A 22707-nucleotide genomic window follows, 5' to 3' on the forward strand; every position below is an offset into this window, starting at 1 on the left:
TGAATGTGCATGTGTGAAAGTAAAGGTGTGTGTGGATAGGCTCAAGAAGACGTGGATGAGTTTGAAAGGCTTTTATCTCCTTATTCAGATCTTCAGTTTCGGTATTCAATTTCTGTGCCTTCCTCTCCTCCACGCCCTTTAGCTTGTATTAATAAGCTGCCATGTTCTCTACGATGCTGCCTGCTAACTAGGCCTGGCAGCAAGAAATATTAGATTAATTACAACAACAAATCAGCTCCCCATTAGTCGATTTCACATTCAGATCAATTGGACACTGAGGTTCCAGTCTCATTATTCCAGCTGGTCAAACATTACTGGAGTGCTTGTGCTGAGTCTGGCAGCAGCAGAGCGTCGGTTCTCCCTCCCTTCCAGCACAGAAAGGTTGAGAAACACAGTTGGCAGTCTGGAGTAAAATGCAGAGGCTGAGTGTCCCCAGGGTGCCTCTACAGGCAACCACCACCACCACCACCCCCCGCCGGCATCCCCACACCCCCGCCACACACACACACAGAGCCACAGCCACTTCCTCTCTCCTCCACACGTGCAGTGCAGTGATCACTCTCAGGAGTCCTCACTTTCTTTCTTCCTCTGCCTTCCTGATCCATTTTTATGTAGCGTGAACAAAGAGCTGTTTCTTTTCATGCTCAACCCCGGGTCAACACCTTCGTCTCACACAGGGGTAAGCATGGGTTAAAAACACGCTGCTGGTAATTACAAGTGGTTTGAAGTGTGAGTTTCTCTCAGTTTAATGTCAGGTTGAGTCATTAGCAGCTAATCACTGGACAATGTAAAAGGGCTGATATCTAACACCATCTGAGACTGACAGCGTCAGTAGGCATGGACTGTACCGCTGCTCTGACTCAATGTTGCCCCCTACTGACACAGAAGTGGTCAAGCTCTCCAAGAGCAAAAAAAAAACAGCATGACAACAGCACAGTAGATGATACAGTAGAGCCACCAGTGCATTAAAGAGACGGAAGAAATCTAGTTCATTTCAGATGAAATGAAACTTTTTTTATAAAGACAATCTTTTATATTTTTATCATAATTCACTCCCCATCTCTCCTGTCCTACTGCAGCTTTAATCCATCATGAATAAACAAATACAGATGAGACCTTGCCTTCATATTTTACCTCTGAACAAACAAACGCAGTGCTACAACACGTGTCACATTTATAAACGACAAGACATTTACACAGAGACCCAGACGCAACACAGACACAGCAGAAGAAAAGGTCATGACAAGGTTATAAATACGAGTGGGGGGGGGGGGGGGGCAGGATGTATCGGAGTATGGCAGACCAGGTCAGAGGAGGAGAGCAACAAAGCAGCAGACCTCCTGTGGAAAATGGCAAATGGGACACAGTGGGACAGAGTGTAACACAGGTGGGCTGTGAGATGTCCAGCCTCAGCTTTGGACACAGATGACAACATCCTCCACGGACAGTGTGGAGGTGGATACACACCAGAAACAGGCTGAGTGCCTCGAGACTGCCTCAGGATGAGAAGCACCGTGGAGAGGAAATTAAAATGCTTGTCGTTTGATACGACTTCTTCGTAAAGGGTTAGTTCACCCAAAAATGACATACAGACTCTCTGAAGTCCAGTTATCACTTAGTGGCATCTTGACATTGACAGGTGAATGAAATTTCACTCATAGTTCTCACAACAGTGAGAAAGTAGATTTAAAAGACCTTTCACTTTAGTTTATTGCCTTGTCCTCATTCCATTCTAGTAAGATGTACTAAATGCCAATCTTTACTGTACCTGATTTGCAGTTAGTTTGTAAGAAATTTACATATTTTACTGGTTTATACAAGCAGGAATTTGTGCAATCCGTGCACCTGCAAAGGCAATAAACCTGTGACTTTAGAGTGACACTGACAATTACACATAAACTTGACAGCAAAATATTTTCCAAAAAAATCCAAGTTATTTTCTCCTTTTCTGGTGTATCTGGAGCTGTTTCAGTTTTAATTCCTCCATTTCCTTTGAGCAGTGCATTGTTGGACAGTACTGTACAGCTCACTCAAAAATAAAGTATTTTTTAGGATGCAATCTATTTAATCTTTTCAATTTCCGGTGTGAACACACAACACGCTGAAAACCTGCACAGAATTAGCATGTGGTGTGGAGTCAGTTCACAGTGACGTCTGTGTATGATCCACAGTGACGGGAACTCTTTTCCAGAAAAGACCACTTGCTGTCCTTTATTTTTTTCTTCTTTTTTTTTTAATGAAACATTTGAATGCATTAGACACCAAAAATGAAATTCCATTCAGCTTCATTGTACTAGGGTGATAGCAGAAATCTCAGAGACAGATAAAGTGCTGTAACGATCAAAAGAAAATCAAATCGACAAGAATTTTTATAATTATTTCATCCACCATCAGGTCTCATTTACCCAACAAAAATGGAAAATATTCTTTGATTCAGCATCTCAAATGTATAATGTGCTACTTGTGGGTCTGAAATATTTGACAAATCTTTAACATATCTGGGTTTTGGGCAGCTCTTTACTCTAAATAAGTGATTAAAAAGATGTAACCTTGGGCTCTGGGGAACTGCATTTAGCATTTTTCACAGTTTTCTGACATTTATGATGGTTATTAAACAATTTATAGAAGCAGTTGCATACTGATATCTCAAAACCAAATCTGCCTGCATAGCCAGACACCAGTGGGGCAAACGTCTCTATTTTCGAAATATGGGTGGACTACCCCTTTAGTTTATGTTCTGGTCTTCACTGGGATGCTCTGTTGTCCTGCCATGATATGACCCACTGCTCAACATAGACACACAAACTGATCGATGACACCTAACATACTATGAATGGTCCCTGATAGTACACATTGTTACCTCAATACACCCCAAAAAAAAAAACCCTCAAGTATTCACGTCGACATACGCCACATACAGACACACACGCTCACACTCACACTGATATATCTGCCGTATGGTATATACGAGGTATAGTCTTTGTCTAGTCTTCTACTGCATACAGCATGGTAAACAACACTACCCTCTCAGCAGTGAAGTCTAAAAACAGGAATGACGGACAGGGGATTTCAGATGCACAGATCTTCCACCGTTTTCTCGTCGGCGCAGAGGAAGCTCAGCCGGGGGGGGTAAGAAGCGAAGGAAAGAAAGCCTTCGGACTATCTACAAGCAAAGACGGTGAACAGAAAGTAAACGCTCATCTGATTCTGATTAACGATCACATTACCGTGTAGTGACTGACGTGGGGACTCTGGCTCTCGGGAAGCTTACGAGAGCAGCAGAGTTTGAGATGAAGAGACCACACATTCGCTTTGCTGCATTCGAGTCTGTCGCAAAAATGAAATGAACTGCAGTCGACGTCACATTGACAGGTACAAAAACAAAATTGCCGTGATGTGTGTCTTCTTCACTGCGTACATTAAAAAAAAAAAAAAACCCATATATCAAATAAAGCTTTGTAAATTGCACTCTGATGTGGCATGAGTCCCAGCCCCCCCCACCCCCCCCGTCATTTGGGATATTTACATTCAGTAGTTCAGTCCAGGATGGAGCAAAGATAGAAACAGACACGAAGTCTTACAAAGCAGAACTAAATGAGATTTCATTTTCGATTACAGAGACAAACAGTCACCCGGCTGTATCTGATGAGCGGTTCTGGCAGTCTTTCTAGTTTTGGAACAGCTGCGAGTTAACCCGGGTTTGCTGCTCTCGGAGACGTCCACAGTAACAGCTATCGTCTGCCCCCCTTGCTGTGCAGTCAGTCCTGTTACAGTGGACCCTTCCTCTCCGAGCTGTAGTGTTTGTGGTTCTGCTTGACAAAACAGAGAGACCCAGACCCCTCCGTTGCCAGTCTGTGGCCCGGCGTGGGGCCTGGTTCTTGGTCCAAGGAGTTTCGTGGGTTTTTAGTCCGGACGGCTACTAGCGCAGTTTGAGCTTGAAGGCGGAGATCTCCATGGGATCCAGGCTGATGGAGGAGTCGTTGGCCAGGGGCGTGCTGGGGTGCATCAGAGTCAGGGACATGGGCTGGAGCAGCTGCAGGTCCAGGTTCTTGAACAGTCCGGATACATTCAGCTGCAGAGAGAGACAGAGAGAGACAGAGAGAGACACAGAGAGACACAGAGAGACACAGAGAGACACAGAGAGACAGGAAGGCCGAAGGCGTTAAAAACACAGCAAACTGATACAAGTGAGACTGCAGATACAGCAAAGTCTAGTTTAAAGCGGGGAGAAAGCAAGAGAAGAACTATTCAAATCATTTACTGAAGTAAAAGTAGCAAAAACACTTTTAAAAATATTCCAGTACAATCAAAGCTCCTGCATTTTATGTTTCACTTTAAAGGTACAATGTGTACGAATTGGCCACCAAATGCTACTCCAAACAGATAGGGGGCAGCATATCACCAGAGCTAAATGCTGCTCAATATACTCTTAGCTGCAGCTATCTTCGGCTGTAGCTACTAGCTGCTGTTAAATAGTTAGCTCAATTAGCTCTGCAGCTAATGGCCCAAGGAGCTGACCAGGTCTGCCCTCAGCGGGAGCTCGGAGCACCGGGGAATTGCTGGCGACAGAACCGGGCTCAGGAGCCGGATCGGGACCAATCACAGCCTCCAAGACGGAGGAGGCCAGTTTGATGACAGGAAAAAAATGGTGTCGAGGTGATTTACTGTTTCTTCACATTCGGTTGAGAATGTTTTAAACTGAATCTCTGGCCAAATCTTGCTTTAAAGAAGTAAAGCCGTATTAGCAACTAAATGTGCTTAAAGTATCAACGGTGAGATTTCTCATTATGCACAACGGCCCCTGACAGTGTCGTATTATCGTATCAGTGGGTTATCATCACTGCAGTACAAGCAGCAGTGTAATGTTACACGCAGATGTTGAGGTGGAGCCAGTTTTAACTGCTTTATACACCGTTTGATAGTTTCATCTGGAATAAGGCGTCATATTCACAATCGCTCCTTCTGAAATGTAATGGAGTAGAAGCCTAGAACAGATACACTTAAAAGTACTGTACACAGAGAGTTTAGTGGCAAACACAGCTGTTTTTTTCTTTTCATCTTTTGTTTTAGCGTGTGCGTTACCACCCTGACCTGTCCCTGTGTGGTGGTGCAGTTGAAGCCCAGGTTCTGAGCCTCCAGGCCACAATCCAGCGCCAGACGGTGGAGAATCAAGGCTGTGTACGGAGATGGAGAGTGGGGGTCCTGCTGCTCACACAGACACACAGACACACAGACACACACAGACACACACACAGACACACACAGACACACACAGACACACACAGACACACACACACAGAATAAAGTCCAATCAATACACAGAATATCTAAAACCAGTGCTGGTGTGTGTTTTTTGTTTGTTTCGTTTTTGTCCCGTCACCTGGCTCTGGATGCTGCGCAGGTTCAGCAGGTGGAAGTCGCAGGGCAGGATGGACTTGAGCGGGGCGAAGGTTTGCAGTGGAGGGATGCCGCGTCTTTTGGGCAGGACGGGCAGCGCCAAGACCTCGTGGTTCAGGAAGGCGTTGGTCATGTGACTGAGTATAGACGGGAAGCTATTTGTTGCACTGTCCATCATCTGTAGGGGGGCAAAGACAAATTTAAGCCAGTGTTAAGTGGCACAGATGCTATTACAACATCAGTGAGTCATTAATTTGCTATTACTGCACTACATGAGGAATAGGCTCTAATTACTTTGTTGGAGTACAAGGTATTTCTAATTCTAGTCCAGACGCGGCACTAATCGATCTATATTGGGTTTCTTACAGCCACAGCGCTGTGATGTCATTTTGAAATTAATGGCATTCTAGTGTTTTAAAGATGATCTCTGATGTTTTGTGGCAACTTCATCCCAAGTACCTTCAGCAGTTGCACCACAGAGCTGGATGATAAAACTGCAACCAATGCCTTCCATTCTCTGCCAATGTGTCTCCATTTACTTGATAAATGGTATCATTTGTTACTTTCAATGGCGCTGTCGTAAAGATGGACCGGTTTGGCATCAGCTATGAGGTGGAGGAAAGTGAGGGGGGAAAAAAAAAAAAAAAAAAAAAGGAAGTGGAGCTACAGCACAGACTATGATGCGGGCTAACAGGCATCCTCGCTGTTGCTACGGCAACATTACCTCTTGAACTTCGTCACTCAACATTTTGGAGAGTAGAGAATGAAACAAGGAGGAGAGTTTGGCAAAGACGCCATCATGCTGAAGGTAATGAAGTGGAAAAAGAAGAAGAGAAGGGAAACAAAGTTAGAGAGAGGAGAGGATAAACGATAAAGGGAGACAGATGGGGTTAGCGTGAGCACTGAAACATATGAAGAAAGGTGTTAATGAACACAGAACGAAGGACATAACACTCTTATATTCCAGAGCTGGCACAGAGCTTATACGGGGTCACTCAGCACCGTGGAGATCAGATGTGCTGAGAGCACTCAGCCAGCCTCCACACCCGCCTCCGCCGTCATCTTACTGACCTTGTTGCCCGTGGATCTCCTCTCCAGCAGCAGCCGGAAGCGGTTGCCCGTCTTCTTGTTGTCCTTCAGGCCCTGACCCAGCCCACGATTATCATCCTGCATCAGCCGCCGGTCCATAATCACTTCAAGCTGGCCTGAGGGGGGAGGAGGAGGAGGAGGAAGAGGAGCCTTCATACCAAGCCTGCGTGTTGAACTTTCAGACATCAGTCAATGAAGACAAACACTATTAGCTGTTCGTCCCTTCCAAACGCCTCCATTATGCGCACAGCGCTGATAAAAGGATTAGCTCAGTACATTAACGTGAGAGCATGAGCTGTTTCGCTCTTTGAAACCCTTTTGATGGACAAGAGGGAGAGATGCTCAATGTGCTTCAATTCAACACTAGTCCATAAAAGGCTGGAGGCAGTGACAGGGATGGCTTTCATTTAAATAATGAAATAATGGCATTAAATAGGACTTAATAAAACACAGACCACTCTCCAGGCTGCTGACACCCAGAGACTGAGCTGTGTGCAGCGTGAGGCGGTGGTGGCTGTCCTGGATGTACGCCTGGCTGGGCATAGGGTAGAAGTTGGCCTGTAGGGGGAGCTTTAGGTAGTGGTGACGAGGCTGCATCTGCAGGAGGAGATCCGACACAGAATGACACAAGATGTCAAACTTACAGCACAAGGAAAGACGTGCAATCGACATTATTATCATTATTAAGTCGGGGGATAGTTAACTACATATGTTATATGATATGTGTCGCTGCATTCTGACAGCATACACAGAAATAGAAGTTAACTCTTGGTTGGGACTGACCTGGAAGCCATTCAGATCTGTGTAGAAGACGTCTCCACTCTGGATGTCAGTGACCAGTCGCATTGCCAGCTCCTTATTGGTCTGATCTCTGATGTCCACCATGGTGGTGATGTCTATAGACAACCCATCCACCCCTGAAAATACAAAACCATAAAGAACCAAACTGAGGGCCACAGATAGGAAGTGACTAGGAAAATGGGATCTGAAAATGCCTCTAGCAAAAAGTACTTAGCATGTGTCTGCTTAAAAGTAAAAAATAGACTGCTGATGGGGAAAAAGTACCTAATTGAATTAGAAATTGTCATTTTGCTAACTTACGGGCCCTGGTTGTAGTGTACCATCTGGTGCCTTTAACTAAGCATAAAAAGCTTTTACAAAAAGCCATTTGAACTAATTCCATTGTGCAGTTTTGTGGCTTTATTACCTGGCACATTGTGTATGCGAATGGTCTGCTGGAAATGCTGGTAGTGTGCCACCACCTCCGAGAAGAGAGGTCCCTCCACGACGCGCACCACAGGGGGCTCTTTCTGGTTGTAGGGCTGGAAGCAGGACGAGAGAGTCATGAACAGAATATGTGCTAAAAAAATAATGCGAGAGGAAGAACGACTGAGAGAGAACTGGAAGGAGCCACCAACAGAATAAGTGACTGAGTACAGCGCGGGATCTGAAACCTTACACCGTCTTTAAAATCAAGGAAAAGATGAAGCAGCACCCAGTCTGCCTGCCTTCCTGCCCTGAGCATCCCAGCATGATACAGTGACACAGCACTCAAGGGAGCTCTATCAAAGCCTTCTGAGAGGCAAGTAAACATCTGAGATACAACAACTGAGAGAATACCTTTGCTTTGCCATCAGGCAGGAAGAGGTAAGCTCCGCTTTTGTCTTTCGAGGGGCGAGTGCCGTAGACCATGAACTGCATCTGAACCTTCACTTCCTGAGGATCATCCTTGCGCTTGATGCTCTGCAGAGGAAGAGAGCGCAGAGTAAAAAAAACAAAACAAACTGAATTAGAAACGAGATGAAAGGATGTTCGGTTAGCAACAAGACATGCCATGTTCACTTGATCAAACAGCCTGGGTTTACTGCAAAATCAAGATCGTGGTTTTTTCCCCCACCAGAAGATCAAAGTTAAAACAGATGAGCGGATCAGTAGTTCAGATGTAGAGTCAACATGAAGGAAGAGTGGAGAAAACGCAAACCTCCAGCAGGCCGGTGGTTCCGGAGAAGCCCAGCGTGAGAGACTGGCTGCTGATGTAGAAGGTCTGAGGGTCGGACTGCTGCGAGCGGACAGGAAGAGGGTCCACGGCGCGAGCGGTGACGCCCCGGCCGGACAGCCTGAGCAGGGTGTCAGAGCGGAGCGTCATGGGCGAGTCCGGAGAGTCGTAAAGGTGGAACACGGCCAGGCCCAGCGGCGGCAGGCGGACCATGAACGTCGCCTGGATGGAGAGAAGAAGAACGGCTGGATGTGAACAAATCCAAAAAGCTTGTGTTTGACACAGCTGGCCTCATTGTCCTTCTCAATGTGAATGCTGGTGTTGACCATGAGGCGTTCATTAAAACTTAAAAGCATTGACACATTAGCAACAGTGCGGCAATTAAAACGGGATGAGAGCTGATGTTAATGAGACTGTTTTCTCTGTTACATTTAGGTTCATTACTTTCTGTGGGTGGTGAGTGTTTCATTTGGGCAAAAGAAATCCATCTACAGAGTTGTGTTTTTTCTTAATACTGCAGATTCCACACACACACACACACACATACACACACACACAGGTATTTGTGTGTTCATCTATATGAAATGCAGATGCTTGAGGAGATTTCATGCAATGGCCGGCATGGCCAAAGTAGTGCATGAATGTTCAGTTACTATTGAGCAACAGAGGCGCCACAAAGCGCTACGGAGGTCACTGCTACATAATGCAACACTCCCATGACACCACAGCCGACGTTGCTGGTTTTAGTTGCAGGTCGGTCTGAGCTCAGGAATAGCTTTTTACAGGCTTCTGATTGGCCAGCATGACTTAAGGGTTAAGGTTATATCGCCATCTGTTGGTCTGACATTAGTGCTTCACTTGTGTTTTTGCATTTTCATACAGATGGAGATTCTTTTTAGAGAAGGAAGTAGAAAAAAACAAGTAAAAAAAAAAAAAAAAAATACCAGTTTACAATGTGGACTGGGCCTCTCTCCAATCTGAGCTGCTTCAATAGGTTTAGTACTAGCTTGCAGGTAAACATCAAAGGAAAGAGAAAACTCACAGCTCTGAGGCCTATTTATTCACAATTCTACTTGTGTCCTTTTAATTTTCTTTTTACATACGCCAGCTTTATTCTCTAGGCAAATGCTTTTCTCTAAGGCAGACACATGGACAGAGACAGACACAGACACACAAACACACACACAGAGACACGCACACACTCTCTGAGAGCAATCTGACTGAAGGACTCTTTGGCATGTGGACATGAGGAGTCCGGGGTCAAACCACCAACCTTGGGACTCTGTCCATCATCTGAGCTACAGCCGATTCTGAGTCAACATTTCGTGTCCTGAAGAGAGAAAGATGTGCAGAGATGTACAGAGACCGAGGTCTAACTCCACATCCTCAGATTGTTTTTTTTTCTTTTGCGTTTTCAAACTTGCAGTCTTCAGCCCCAGCAGACGCTGACTCAAGCGACATCACTCGAGGCAATTTATCAGACTTCGCACAACTCCCTCTGGAGCCACGAGGCTTCATCCAACTTTTTAAACATATGCAGCAACGCTCCCAAAGAACGCTTCAAGTCTGTTTCCTTCCACCTGAAGTATGTAACTGTACTGACTTTGTACTGGGCTGTGAGCGCTGTCAAGGTGCTTAGAGTGCACAGCAGCTCTCTGACTGAACAGATCCAGTGTAGACACTGCTGAGCAGACACTAATGAATTTAGTCTCTTACCTCAAATACCTCCGCACTCATTTGACTGGCAGAGCTCCACTGAGCGCTCAGCTGCACCGGGAGGGTCTGTCCATCCTCCGTAAGCACCCGCACCCTGACCGTGTTGACCAACACGGTCACCACACACAGCCGCTCCTGCTCGATGGGGTTGAACAAAACCAGGTACCTGGCAGAGGGAAGGAAAAAGCAATCAGAAGCACTGGATGGTGGAGGGGTGACTGAGGGGGGAGGCAGAGGAGATGAAAGCAGCGAGAGGATGCTGATAATACCTCGGCCCTGTCGGGTCCAGCTCGATTAGAGTGCGCTGAGGCAGAGAGTCTTGAGTAGCACGCCTGTCATCCTTCAAAATGAAAAACATAACGCAGAAAATGAAATAAATACTTACACAGGGAAAAAAATATGCAGCTTTTTCAAACAATTACACAGCAGCACAAGTGTCCCTCCTTGCCTCCTCTTACCGTCTCCAGGAAGGGCTCCGTTTGGTAAAAACGATAAAACTCTTTGTTCTTCATCACTAGGAAATGAGCAGCATTGATGATTACTCTCTTCAGACCGATGAGTGAACGCAGTAATCTAGGGAGGAGGAGGAAGAATCAATGGCTCGCTGCAGCAGTTACAGCAGGCGGCTTGTTATTTTGCATCAAAGTATTGAACGTGTGGGTATAAAATAGCCACAGAGAGAGAGAATAAAAAAGGCCCAGCTCTTCCATTTCATATAAACTATTTTTAAAAAAAACTGAATCTATCCAATCCACACTGTCCTTTCTCCCTAAATCCTCAGATCCTTACCTGGTGCCGTAGTCAATGACAACGTTCTCCTTCGCGGTGCCGGTGATGGCATCATGATGCTGGAACAGGGCAACAGACCGCCTCGCGTCCACCAGCAGGGCATAATCTGAGACAGGGTAGCGCCCTTCCATGCCAGCATGCCGAGCGTTCGCAACCGCCAGGCTGTAGAGGATCTCTGCCCCCCTGAAAGCAGATTAGCAGACAGATAGCAGCTTCATTTAGTCAGCTAAAGGTGGGTTCAATTTATTCTTTTGTAAAATCGTCCTTTCAGCATTTCAGCAAGAGTTTACATATGATTAAAATAAAGATATTTGTCTCAGTAAACTGTTCTGAAATCTCATTCTAGCAACTTGCTCATGTAGATACACTTGCTAGTTAATGTAAAAGTTTTCTGGTATCACTTAATTTTGATTGTTAATAGCAGAGAGAAATGGAAGAGATGAGAATGAAAAAGGTCCGATTCATTATTTTTACAACCATATGAATTAAAGGTATGTTGACATGTCTAACTGAAACATTTGACACACGCTATATATGAAAAAGCATGCATTTACAATTACAGATATGAAAAAATACAGATATGAAAGGAAAACTTTTATATCTGTATTTTTATCTGTAACAGCACCACAGAACGAAATTAGACTTTAGTGTGGTTTAGTGTCAGTTCATGTATAACAAGACTTGTCTATCGATGTGGGGGGAGCAACAGGTTCCAATCCTGTTTTCTGATTTCCATCACACCTTTAATGGTGCATGTAAGGACCTTAAATTAATGTGCCACACCTGGCTCTTGTTTGCAGTGCAAAAAAGATTGAATATTAAGATTAAAAGATTAATAGTCATTAAATATATTTTCATTGTACTGTTTTCAATTGAGCATATGTCAAAATGGATTAGGAAATGATCACATTGTTTTATTTATGTTTTACACAGCGTCCCAGCGTTTTTGGAATTGAGGTTGCAGAACTCGGGGTTAGGGTCGGAACTCACTCACATAAACAGCGGCAGTATTATTAATACCCCACAGGTTGTGGGTGTATGGTATCAGTGAGGTGTGATTAAATCTGGCCTACCTGAGGTGTGACTCTATCACACGGTCCAGGCTCTTGTAAAAGGGCCGAGAGGTGAAATAGCCAGTCCAGTAGTGGTCTTCACGGTCTGCATAGGCAAAGAAATCTCCACTCAGCACTGGGTAGTCCGGGGGTCTGGATCCCTGGGCCACTCCGTGTGCTTTGTATACAGCATTGAAGTAGTCTGTGAGAGTCCCAAACTGAGCCTGGAGGAGCAGCCAGACAGATGACACAGAACACACTTTATTCTTACACAGCTGAACAGAAAAGGAGAATTCCTCATTATTATGCATGCGCCTTTCATCTTACATGGCATCTCCTGAACCAAACATCGAGTCTCGTCAGATTCTTTGTTCTGTCAGCAAGTTAAAATACCACTGCATGATTCATTATCACAAGAAAGGTTGTACACTGAGATACTCGGTACACGGCGCACAGAGGAGAACAAAAACAACGAAAGAGGCAACACCGTTTGTGACAGCTGACAAAATTATTTTCTCACTTGCACATGCAACTCTGGATGAGAATTCATGTAGTCAAACAGCTTCTGGTAGTTGATGTACTGCTGATCCCACTCCAGAGCCTTGTCGTAGCGGAAGTCATCTCCCAGAGGGACGAGAAGTACCTTGCTGCGGTACAGTTTGGACTTTTTACGGTACTGATCCAGGAGCAGGTGTGCCCTGTTTGAGCAAGAGGAAGAGAGAAGGGGGGGGTGGGATAACTGAGAGGACACATTTGTTGGCATTCAAACTGTCCTGCTTTGCACACGCCAGTTTTGTAGGAAATCACTGCGACCTTGGAAAGAGGAGGACCAAATTAGCCCTGGGGGTATTTTCCATTAGTCACTGAAATATGTCCTCTGGAAAATTCTTTAGGTCCTCTCATAGCAGCTTAATGTGACTGCAAGACCATCTGCAGTCTATGTCAGTCTCCTTCCATTCATCCACCTTCTCTGGCTGCTGTCATTGGCATCAAGTTTAGTTTAGTTGTACAGATAACAGAGTTTTAACAGCAGTGACCAATCTGCTGTGCATGAGTGTGTGTAGCTGGAACCAAATATTAATACAACACAACATTTGTTTTTTTTACATGAACATGTAACAAACAAAAATACTTAATTAGGATCCCTTGACTTAATTTAAGACTAGGCCAAGACACATTTTCAGTTGATTGACAATTGTTTGCTCTGTAAAACATCAGAAAATGGTGAATGAACAATCACAGTTTCCTAAAGCCCAGCCTGACGGCTTCAAATGTCTTTTCACATCATTATAACATCACACCAGACAAACCGAGCCAGCAATTCCTTACCTTTGAGAAGCTGGAACTACAGAATATTTGGCACTTTTGAATGAATGACTTCAATTATTATCAAAATGCTTGCAGACAATTTTCAGTTCTAATACACACCAATAAGGATATATCTGCAATAATCAAATTTCAGCTTGTATGTACATCAGCCCAGCCGATATCAGTCCAGCTCTAATTCTACAATTTGCTCTCTACAGTAGTCACCTCCAGCCTGTAACTTACCCAAAGTAAGAGATAACTAACCCGCATGTCTCACCTCTCTGCTACGTTGGCCTCCACCACAGTTTTCGGTGGCACCTTCCAGGGACAGTTTATCCGACCACCCGGTAACCTCTTGAAATCGAACTGGCAGCAGATCTTCGGGTCAGGCCCGCAGGTGTGAGGCACATCGTAGCTGTAGAATGGCATCATGTGGCAAAAGATGTCTGTGCCCGACCCCGTGTCTGTCAAGGCAGTAATGCAGCAATAAAAACTTGAGAGCAGAGTGGGAAAATTCCAGGAATATTCAAGGTGGAAACTTTCCATGAGAATTCATAGGAATTTATGCAAATTTATTGAAAAAAAACGGGAATAGAACAACAGAGATTATTTGCTTAGCCTTCAAATAGAAAAAAAAAAAACAACTTCATTGAGTTGAACCTTAAATAGGTGGACTCTATACATACACATATATACATATACATAAATACATGTGTGTATATATACGTATACATATACATATATACATACACACACACACACAGTATATATGTGTGTATATCAAGACAGCTTGTAGTCCTTTGGCTCAGACAGTGCAGTAGCGTGGGCTGCACATGTGATGTGAGAATGTGCACATGGAGGGTTGTAATTCTATGAATTCTTATTTAATGAGATGCTGTAAAATTATCTGTAAGTGTGATGGAAGAGTGTGCTGCTGAACGCAGAAAATAGTTACAATTCAATTAAACAAAACATGCCATAAGACCCAGTATTGTTTTTTTATGCTCCTTCACTCCTTCAAGCCCTCTGCACCCTTTCAAGTTCACTCCTAAAAACGTACAAATTTTATATTGAAATGTGTGGAATTCCACAACTCCCAAACTTAACTTCCCTTGGAAAATTTCCAGAAATGTACACACCCATTGCAACCCCTCTTGAGACATCCATTGTCGACAGTAGCCTCTAAAGAGCAGAATGAAATAGACCAATATGGCACGTTCTGTTCTGCTCTGAGTAAGGATGGTATTCGTGATCACAGACACACCAGTGCACATAAAACTTGTTGCCAAAGTAAGTTCACACCCACAGTGTTCTCTGCGAACTGTCAAAAGTCATCGTGGATGAAAAAGCAAAAAGTAAATGACAACACTTCCTTACAAAAATGAATCCCCAAAAGAGCTATCACAAATTGATCATATCTAACAGGGTAATATCAGAGGATTTTTCCATTAGGAACAAATGGACAGTAAATCTTCAGCAGATGTCCAATTCATTAAGAAATAATAATGAAGATTGGTCCTCTGAGGCTATTACACACCATGACAAGTGGCATGACTCACTCCGCAATGAGCTTAACAAAGACGAGCGCATGAATCAGACGACATCACTGGCCCTGGTCCACTCACCCCAGGCCTGCCTCCACATAAACTCCAGGCTGCGCGTGGAGGCAAAGTGTTTTTTGATGGAGTAATGGACCCTCTGGATGAGCATGCTGGTCAGGTTGGCCCTCTTCAGCAGATAGGGCATCGTAGCGCTGTGACCAAAAGGGTCTACCGCCCACCCACTGCGGGGAGTTATACCTATGACAGCGAACAGGAAGCAAGTAGTTCAGGTTTATGCTCAGAGAAAGGAACGGGTGCATCTTTTGGAAAATCACTCTCCTCGGCAGGGAGCAATGGAAGTGGCACGAAGTACTTTATCACCCACTGAGTGAGAGGCCACAGCTGCTGCATGTGGGATGACAAGCTCAGATTTTACCATCAACAACTGAGAGGACTAGTATCACATCATAACTTGAGACTTAAATGTAGTGAAAATAACTGGAGAGACGAGAGCGTCTTAAACATTTTAGCGTAACTTGTCAAAATATAAATGAAAAGGCTGGAGAAAGGAGTCATTTCTGATTGGTTGAGTACCTAGATTTCTCTCCAGCCACTGATGCCCTTCAATGAGCTGGTCTATCATGGCAAAGTAGTGAACATTGGCTTCATCCGTCATCACCCAGCCTCCTGTCACAATCTCTAGCTGCCCTCCGAGGATCAGTCTGTTGAACAGAGAGGATTAAGAAAGCAAGGTGAGGATAATCCACGCCTAAAGAGGGAGAGTCACATTAACCAGATAACAAGCTATTTTTAGAGCAACCACAATCTGCCAGCAGATACTATCTATTGTGTAAAACACTGCACTTAAGGCCAGTCGGCATCAAAGAAGAAATCTCAACAAATTTTCCAATTTATGTGGGGAAATTCAACTGCGTGCTTCGCTCGGCTGTGACTCACTTGCGCATAGCCTCCTGCTTGTGTACGTCTGCAGTCTCCCACCACTTGGAGAAGAATGAAATCTCGGACCAGATGAACTTCCTGCGAGGATCCTCGGCCAGCTTCACCACCATGTTGTTTAAAATATGCTGCGTCTGGTCTGTGAAGTACTTGTCAAAAGTCTTGATCCAACCTAACAAGACAGGAAGATAAATATGCGCAATCTGCACAACAGTTGGCAAACAGACTGTCCACTACATATTCGACTATCTCTGCAACAATACACCTCTGTACACCCTACCCCCACTCCCTTTATCTAGCTGCCTCATACAAAGCCAAGAAGACAGGGCAGGTAAGAGACTCAACTCTGTGGAAAAAGTGCTGCAACGGATCAAAAAATAAAACTCATATTTTATTCAAGTAGAGCTGTTCTCCTCAGAAAGCTATTTAGCAGAGTGGTTTCAAAGAAAGTGACTAAAAACCACTTTCTATGCACTTTCACTGTGCAACAGTGTAGAATACCACAGCCTAGAAATGTCTTGTCAAATATTTATCTCGCATATTGTAGACTAATACATTCTAAAGAGATCAAAGTTCCACATAATCTTGCAGTTCAATCATAAGCAGTGACACTGAACTGGCAATAGTAAAGTGAACTAGAGCTCATAGTCAGTTGTGAGGGACAGGACTATTTACTGCAGTCTTTTTAACACTGTGTTACTCATTGTTTGACCTGTTTACCTCTAGTTGACTGAAACCCTTGAAATCCCTTCTTTGCATTTAAAGAAATGAGCCTATTACCAGTAAACCTGCTTTCACATGTCTTCAGTGTGAGCTGCAAATATGACTCCTGGTTGCAGAACCCTCCTACAGTCTATAAGCCCATGACACTGAATGCTGCATAAATGATTACTGCAGAAAACTTTGCAGCAGAGTTTTAATCAAATGCAGCTCCAAATGAAGCCTATTCCCTATTGTTGATGGACAAAATTTGCAGGTCTCTGCAGCCTGTCAGCATATCAATAACTGTCAAGTTAGCAAGCATGCGGCAGGCTGGTAAACAAGTTTAATGGAAATGTCAGTCCAGAATAAAATCTCAGCCAATCCGACCTATAAATAGCTCGACTTTTCCATTGCCAATATCTTTGTAATTCCATTGTTTGTGGCTAAGCCGTCAATCATGTCAGCATTATGCTAATAATAAGCAGGACAAATGAATCAAATTTTGAATGATTTCTGTGTCCCCATCGCTAGCTGCTGCTCAGGTAAGGCCTCACGGTTGCCGGCTTGTTTACTGACAAGATGTCATTTTTAAGCTGCCTTCGGCTGAGTCTTAAAATACAGTTTGATGAGACAGACTTCTAAACTAGCACTGAGACACGTACAACTTTTTACAAAGTTTTGCTATGTGTGTTATGCCCGCTCAACTCACCTGGATCATTGTGGGAGTGGGGGACCACAAACACTTGCAGTGGTTCATTGTCCCACTCTTCAGGGTCATAAGTAATGTCAAAGCCCTGTTTCCATACGCCACCATCAGGGTTGTCAAACTTGAGAAGGGAGTACACATCCAGCATCTAAAACGAAACATAAACTCGTCATTTGCTCACCTGACACAAAAAATAAGCATGCAATAGTATTCACAATGCAGCAATGATAACAAGGTTTTAGTCAGTTAGCTAATCAGCATTTCATCTAAGAGAACAACAACTCGTAGTATAGTAAGTTCACCTGAACATCTGCTTGACCACGGCTGCCTGCAGCAAACTGGCAATCCTGGGGCTTGACAGCGAGGAAAGTGGGGCGGCCATCAAAGGGCAGGACCCAGGAACCATTGGCACTTCTGAATGGCAGGTGGCCACTGGGAGACACAGCTCCTGTGTCTGTGAGCTCCATCACAGAGTCCTTTATGTGGCTGATGATTTGGTGGTTTTCCTCCAGAAGCTGCTCCAGCTGCTCTATCCGGTTCTGCAGAACTGAGATTTGGCTCTAAAACGCACACAGAAATAATAAATCACGCAGCTGTACAGCATCATAAAACATCTGTTAACCAAACCCACATTCTCTTCTCTGTTACTGTGAACAAACTTAAGTTTTGAGACTGGAAATTACATAACCTGTAATGAAAAATCTTCTGATTCAGCCATGGTAACAAATAGCGGTATGGGATCAATCAGCCCTAAAAACACCTACACAACAATAGCTGCATGATGGACAGGTCTTTTCATATATGAATATTCAAAAATAAAGAATATATATTAAGCATTGTGTTACAGATTGTAAGAAATCTAACAGTCTTTATGTTCATTTCTGCTTTGATCTAACTTCTGGGGCATCCCAACAAAACATGTAAAAAGAAGAGCAACAAAAATAACTGCAGAGAGATGGTTTCACAAATCATACTGTATGCACCACCACTACAGCAATTATTCTTACCCGTGGAAAGTTCCCGCCATTCTGTCGCCTTGCAGGGTCATGTTGGACTCGATCCAACATCAGATACAGTGAGAATACAGCCACACAGAATATGGCCCCTCCACACACTGTCACCTGCTTCCTCAGCTTCATCCTCCTCTGGAGCGGTCTTCTTTCCGGGGTTGGAATTTTAAAAATGACCTTGACAGTGGTGTTTTGTCCGGCACAGAGAAAAAAGGAGTCCTTGAAAACTTGGACGCAATCCCTCACAGTGCAGGCAAAATGATGGAAAGTAACCAGCTACACCAGTATTAATAGTTCAGTTACACTCCTGCGATGCCTCCAGCCTCCACTCACCATACTGGAAGGCTACAGCAATGGTAGCAGCGGACAAGGGTACTAAATCAGCAATAGCTGGCAAGCCGTCTGTCAGCTTTGGCCAAACCACAGCCACCGGTGGGCTCCTTCAAAGTAGCCCTTGTGCTCAACCATCCAAAACGATGAGACTGCAGGAAAAGAAAAAAACAAGCGCCACACAGAAGGGGCTCAAACAGGGACCCTAGTGTCCCTGCAGCATGATCTGTGTCGCTGTGGGCCTGCTCTCCTGGTCCAGTCCCCACTCCCACAGCACAATCTAATCCTCCAGTACAGCCCTTTTGCTTAGTTGGCCTTCAGTGCCATAATAGTTTGCACACTAGGCTGCGACGGTGCAAAGAAATGGGCTGAGAAAAAGACAGACTTGGCTTAGAGCAGCAACTTTTGAGGCGAGCCTCAACTCTGGCCGAAGCAGCTCCAGGAATTAAAATGAGACAAATGTCATTCTTCTCTCAGTAGCATAGTGACAGCATATCTGCTGTGGCGGCATGGGCAGTGCGTCTGTCCTTGATCGCAAGTGGCAAGTTGAACTCACATCAAAGGGTCTTCTTCATCTGTTAGGAAAGGTTTTGATTAATGGAGCATGCACAAATATGTATTCAGCCTTACAGAGACGGACCGTCACTGACAAGAAACACAAGTGAAAGGAAGTAAGTGGGAGAGTGATGGATACTTCTTTCTTTGAGCACTGTGGCATGTGTTTCCTCACAGCACTAATAGGTGTTCCTGTTTCCCCTCTGTGTGCAAATCCAACACAATCATAATCCGCTCACTTCTCAGGCTGGGGCTGTCGAAGCATTACTACAGTGTTGGGATATTAACCTGGCACTAACATGTGCTCAGAGTGGCTGAAAAATAGCCTCACTGTCAGTAGGTCGGCTCTTATTTCTTAGACCTTCTGGACGAGATGATGAATATATCCAACAAGAAAGGCTTTGTTAGCTGGGATGCCTGACAAAGATAACGATCACAGCCCTGTTTTTATGGGACAGAATGGAAATGCACCACAGAGCCCATATTGCTCACATGATGGCATATTAGCATAAACGAAAACATTCATCAATATTCATAATCTCTTGTGTGAAACACTTACAGTATTTTTCGGGTTTTCGATTCAGAGGAGGCACCTCTGTGAAGTTAATTTATTTCCTAACTTGGGCGACTTTTAGTCAGATATCGCTGGGCAGCTAGCCAGGCAACACTGCGTTGCCTCAAACTTAAAAGCACTAAAATACCTGCATTTGGACATTATCCCGTGTAAGATCAAATACAGGCAGCTAGTTAATACATATAACTGGTTAACACATTAGTTACATTAACGTACTCCGTCGAAGTTTAATAATCCCGTTTACTTTAATCTCAACGAATATGCAGCCAAATAAGCTAGCGCTAGCTACCAGATGTTCGGTTATTAAGTTAACCACATCAACTCGACAGGTTTGCCAGCTAGCTTCAGGAGTCGGACAACGTTACTGTAAGGATTGTCATTTACTGGTAAATCTAGGTGGATGACAGTCACAGCTGTCTTTCTGCATCCATGAAAAACCTGAGCTGCAGGGCATATTTTTACTGTACGTCTAACGTTACAGACGTTTGCAAGTATTGGCTTGATAAGATTAAGACAATGCGTGACCTGGCTAACGTTCACCATCCACTTTCCACCTAAACACCAGCTAACATTCATTTACGACCTCGGTCCCCTGTCTCTTTGTGAACGAAATGAAAAAAATCTGACGTTACCCATCAAAGGAGAGTAATCCGGAAGAGTGTAGAGCCCAGCTCTGTGCGTGCTTTTAGCTCCAGGCTGACAGATTACCAACTGAAGATGTTAGCTTAGCAGCTAGCACCACTGAGCTGCTGCAAAGGCTTATGGGAAGAGAGGAGCTGCGCATCAGCCGGTGATTGGCCAACAGCTTGAGCAGATTGTAAAATGCATGCACCAACATTTAATTTCTACACAGTTGTTGTATGAATATAATGATTGAGCGCACAGGGCGATTGCAGTCAGTAAAAGTAGAGTGTGTTAAAATATGAAACAGATAACAGCATAATGATAAGTACACAGTGAATACAAGAATATAATTATTTAGAAGACGTTGAACAAGCCCTTATAATCACTCTAGACACTGTACGTACACCAGGAGTGGACACAAACTTTGAAAAGCTCAACCCATTGAAAGCACTTTGTAACTTATACTGACCTTGTGTCTAACATAACCCAGTTACCTAAAATAGTTACTGCTAATTTATTATTGCAATATTTAGAACAATCCACTCAGCAGTTCAGAGACAGAATAGTGTCATGGAGTAATGATACATATTACTGTTAATGCAAGGGCCGTGAATCTTTAAAAAAAAAAAAAAGAAAAAAAAAAAGATGAACTGAATTTACAATGAGGCCTGTAAATCATCCTGAGTAACTGGTACATTGTGTCTGGAAAGACACACTCAAAACTTAAAATAAAAATACTGTATGTGGGTGGCTGTTTTTGTTTCCAGTGCAGAATTATACGTCTATGAGTGAGAAGAATCACACAGCCAATTACTGTGTGGGCTGTACCTGTGATAGTAGGTCACAACTGCATCTGGTTTGATCATCTGCTCTGTTACAACAGACAGAGTCCAAAATACACAAGTCCAAAAATTAGATAACCTGGGCCATAAACAAATATTTGTCTTAGTAAGGCATGTGCTCTACTTTTTCTTGTTACTAGGCTAAAAACAAGACAGCAGTGCTGTTTACTCCACCACCAGCCTGCCGCTGCAGACACCAGTGAACACCATTGTGCAGGTAAACGACACCTGAGAAGCCCAGTGAGGAACATGTAATAATGCCTTGAAAGTGAGTCATATTGTTGTGTTCTTTTAATGGATCATTCAGAAACTATGTGTTTATTTAAACAGAAACTTAGCTGACACTTCAATAATTAATAGTGTGGGTCATGAGTCGAACAGATGGTGTTGTTTTGGTTTTGGCTCTAATCACCAGAAGCTGTTAACCTTTCATGGGATCCACAAAACCATTCCAAATGTGCTTTTGCCAGACTTAAGAAATAAGTTTAGCACCAGAAAGTACACCAGCAATGATAGAATCCTGGTTTGAAAGCATAATCTCTCACACAACAAAGAGGAGGAACAAATGTTTGCACAGCTGGTTTTGATTTTGATTTCGACATGGGGCTCTTCTCTTTGGGGTCTCTGGTGCTGTCACTGAGCCTCGTGGATCTCCTGTGGATCTGGTGTGTATGAGATCTCACAGCAAACACAGCCCTAAGGAAAAATACACCAACTGCCCAGGCTAGATATTCTTTGAAAGTCACAAAGCTGCCCTGGTAATATGAGAGCCTTAACAGGGGCACCTGAGCACAAAGCCGAGAGGGAACCACCCTGTCTCCACAGCAACAGAGGAAACACTACAATGCTTGGCTGTCCTGGTAAACGAGAGTCCCCAGGTGAATGATGCAGGAAATACCATACCAGGGCACTTCCTTTTGTAGTTTTGACCTGAAAGGAGACACTGTTGTGAATGTATATTTTGAAATTCATGTGTTAAGACTCAAAACTTAATGTGTCATTTTTACTTTTGCTCCAAAAAGTGACAGGAATTGATTTTTGTGTTTGTCGCCATTCATAAGAAATGTATCCATCCCTCTTTAAACTTACTTTGTGTACACAGGTATGATTTTGATCTAGGCACTGTGTTTGAGTGTTTACATTTTGTACAAGCTTATATCTTACCGTATTGCATTTTCGAAGCAAATATTGTGTTTTTCACTTTACTATGTATCAGACATTTATAACTATTTATAACTATTTACTTTATTGTATGACGTTTAACAAACGTACTACATGTATGTGAAATTGGTGGATTTATGTTTTTGTTGTGTTCGTGTATGTTTGTAGTACTGTATGACTGTATATTTTATCTAGTAAAATCTAGTGTTGTGCAGTCTAATCTAGTAGTTTACGGTCTTTTTGTCTTCTTAAACTATTCATTTAAACAAACAAATCTAGTATTGTGCAGTCTAATCTAGTAGTTTATGGTCTTTTTGTCTTCCTAAACTATACATTTAAACAAACAATGGACCATATT

General features: G+C 43.7%; 1 protein-coding gene across 1 annotated transcript; it reads right to left on the reverse strand.

The window, feature by feature from the left end:
• Positions 1 to 3512: 3512 nt before the first annotated feature.
• Positions 3513 to 20469, reverse strand: man2a2 (mannosidase, alpha, class 2A, member 2). Its single transcript, XM_041938576.1, has 23 exons — positions 20355 to 20469; positions 18261 to 19168; positions 17556 to 17813; positions 17257 to 17401; positions 15846 to 16017; positions 15483 to 15610; positions 14973 to 15146; positions 13625 to 13811; positions 12560 to 12737; positions 12061 to 12263; positions 10988 to 11170; positions 10657 to 10771; positions 10468 to 10538; positions 10199 to 10364; positions 8468 to 8704; positions 8107 to 8229; positions 7694 to 7808; positions 7270 to 7403; positions 6942 to 7083; positions 6469 to 6602; positions 5381 to 5575; positions 5092 to 5205; positions 3513 to 4072 (listed from the first exon to the last, which is right to left on the reverse strand). The coding sequence occupies exons 2-23, from the start codon at positions 18390 to 18392 to the stop codon at positions 3920 to 3922; spliced, it is 3459 nt and encodes a 1152-aa protein (XP_041794510.1). The 5' UTR covers positions 18393 to 19168; positions 20355 to 20469; the 3' UTR covers positions 3513 to 3919.
• Between the last annotated feature and the right edge of the window lie 2238 nt (positions 20470 to 22707).

This window comes from Chelmon rostratus, chromosome 6 (assembly GCF_017976325.1).
Source record: "Chelmon rostratus isolate fCheRos1 chromosome 6, fCheRos1.pri, whole genome shotgun sequence".
In the NCBI taxonomy this organism is placed as follows: domain Eukaryota; kingdom Metazoa; phylum Chordata; class Actinopteri; order Chaetodontiformes; family Chaetodontidae; genus Chelmon; species Chelmon rostratus.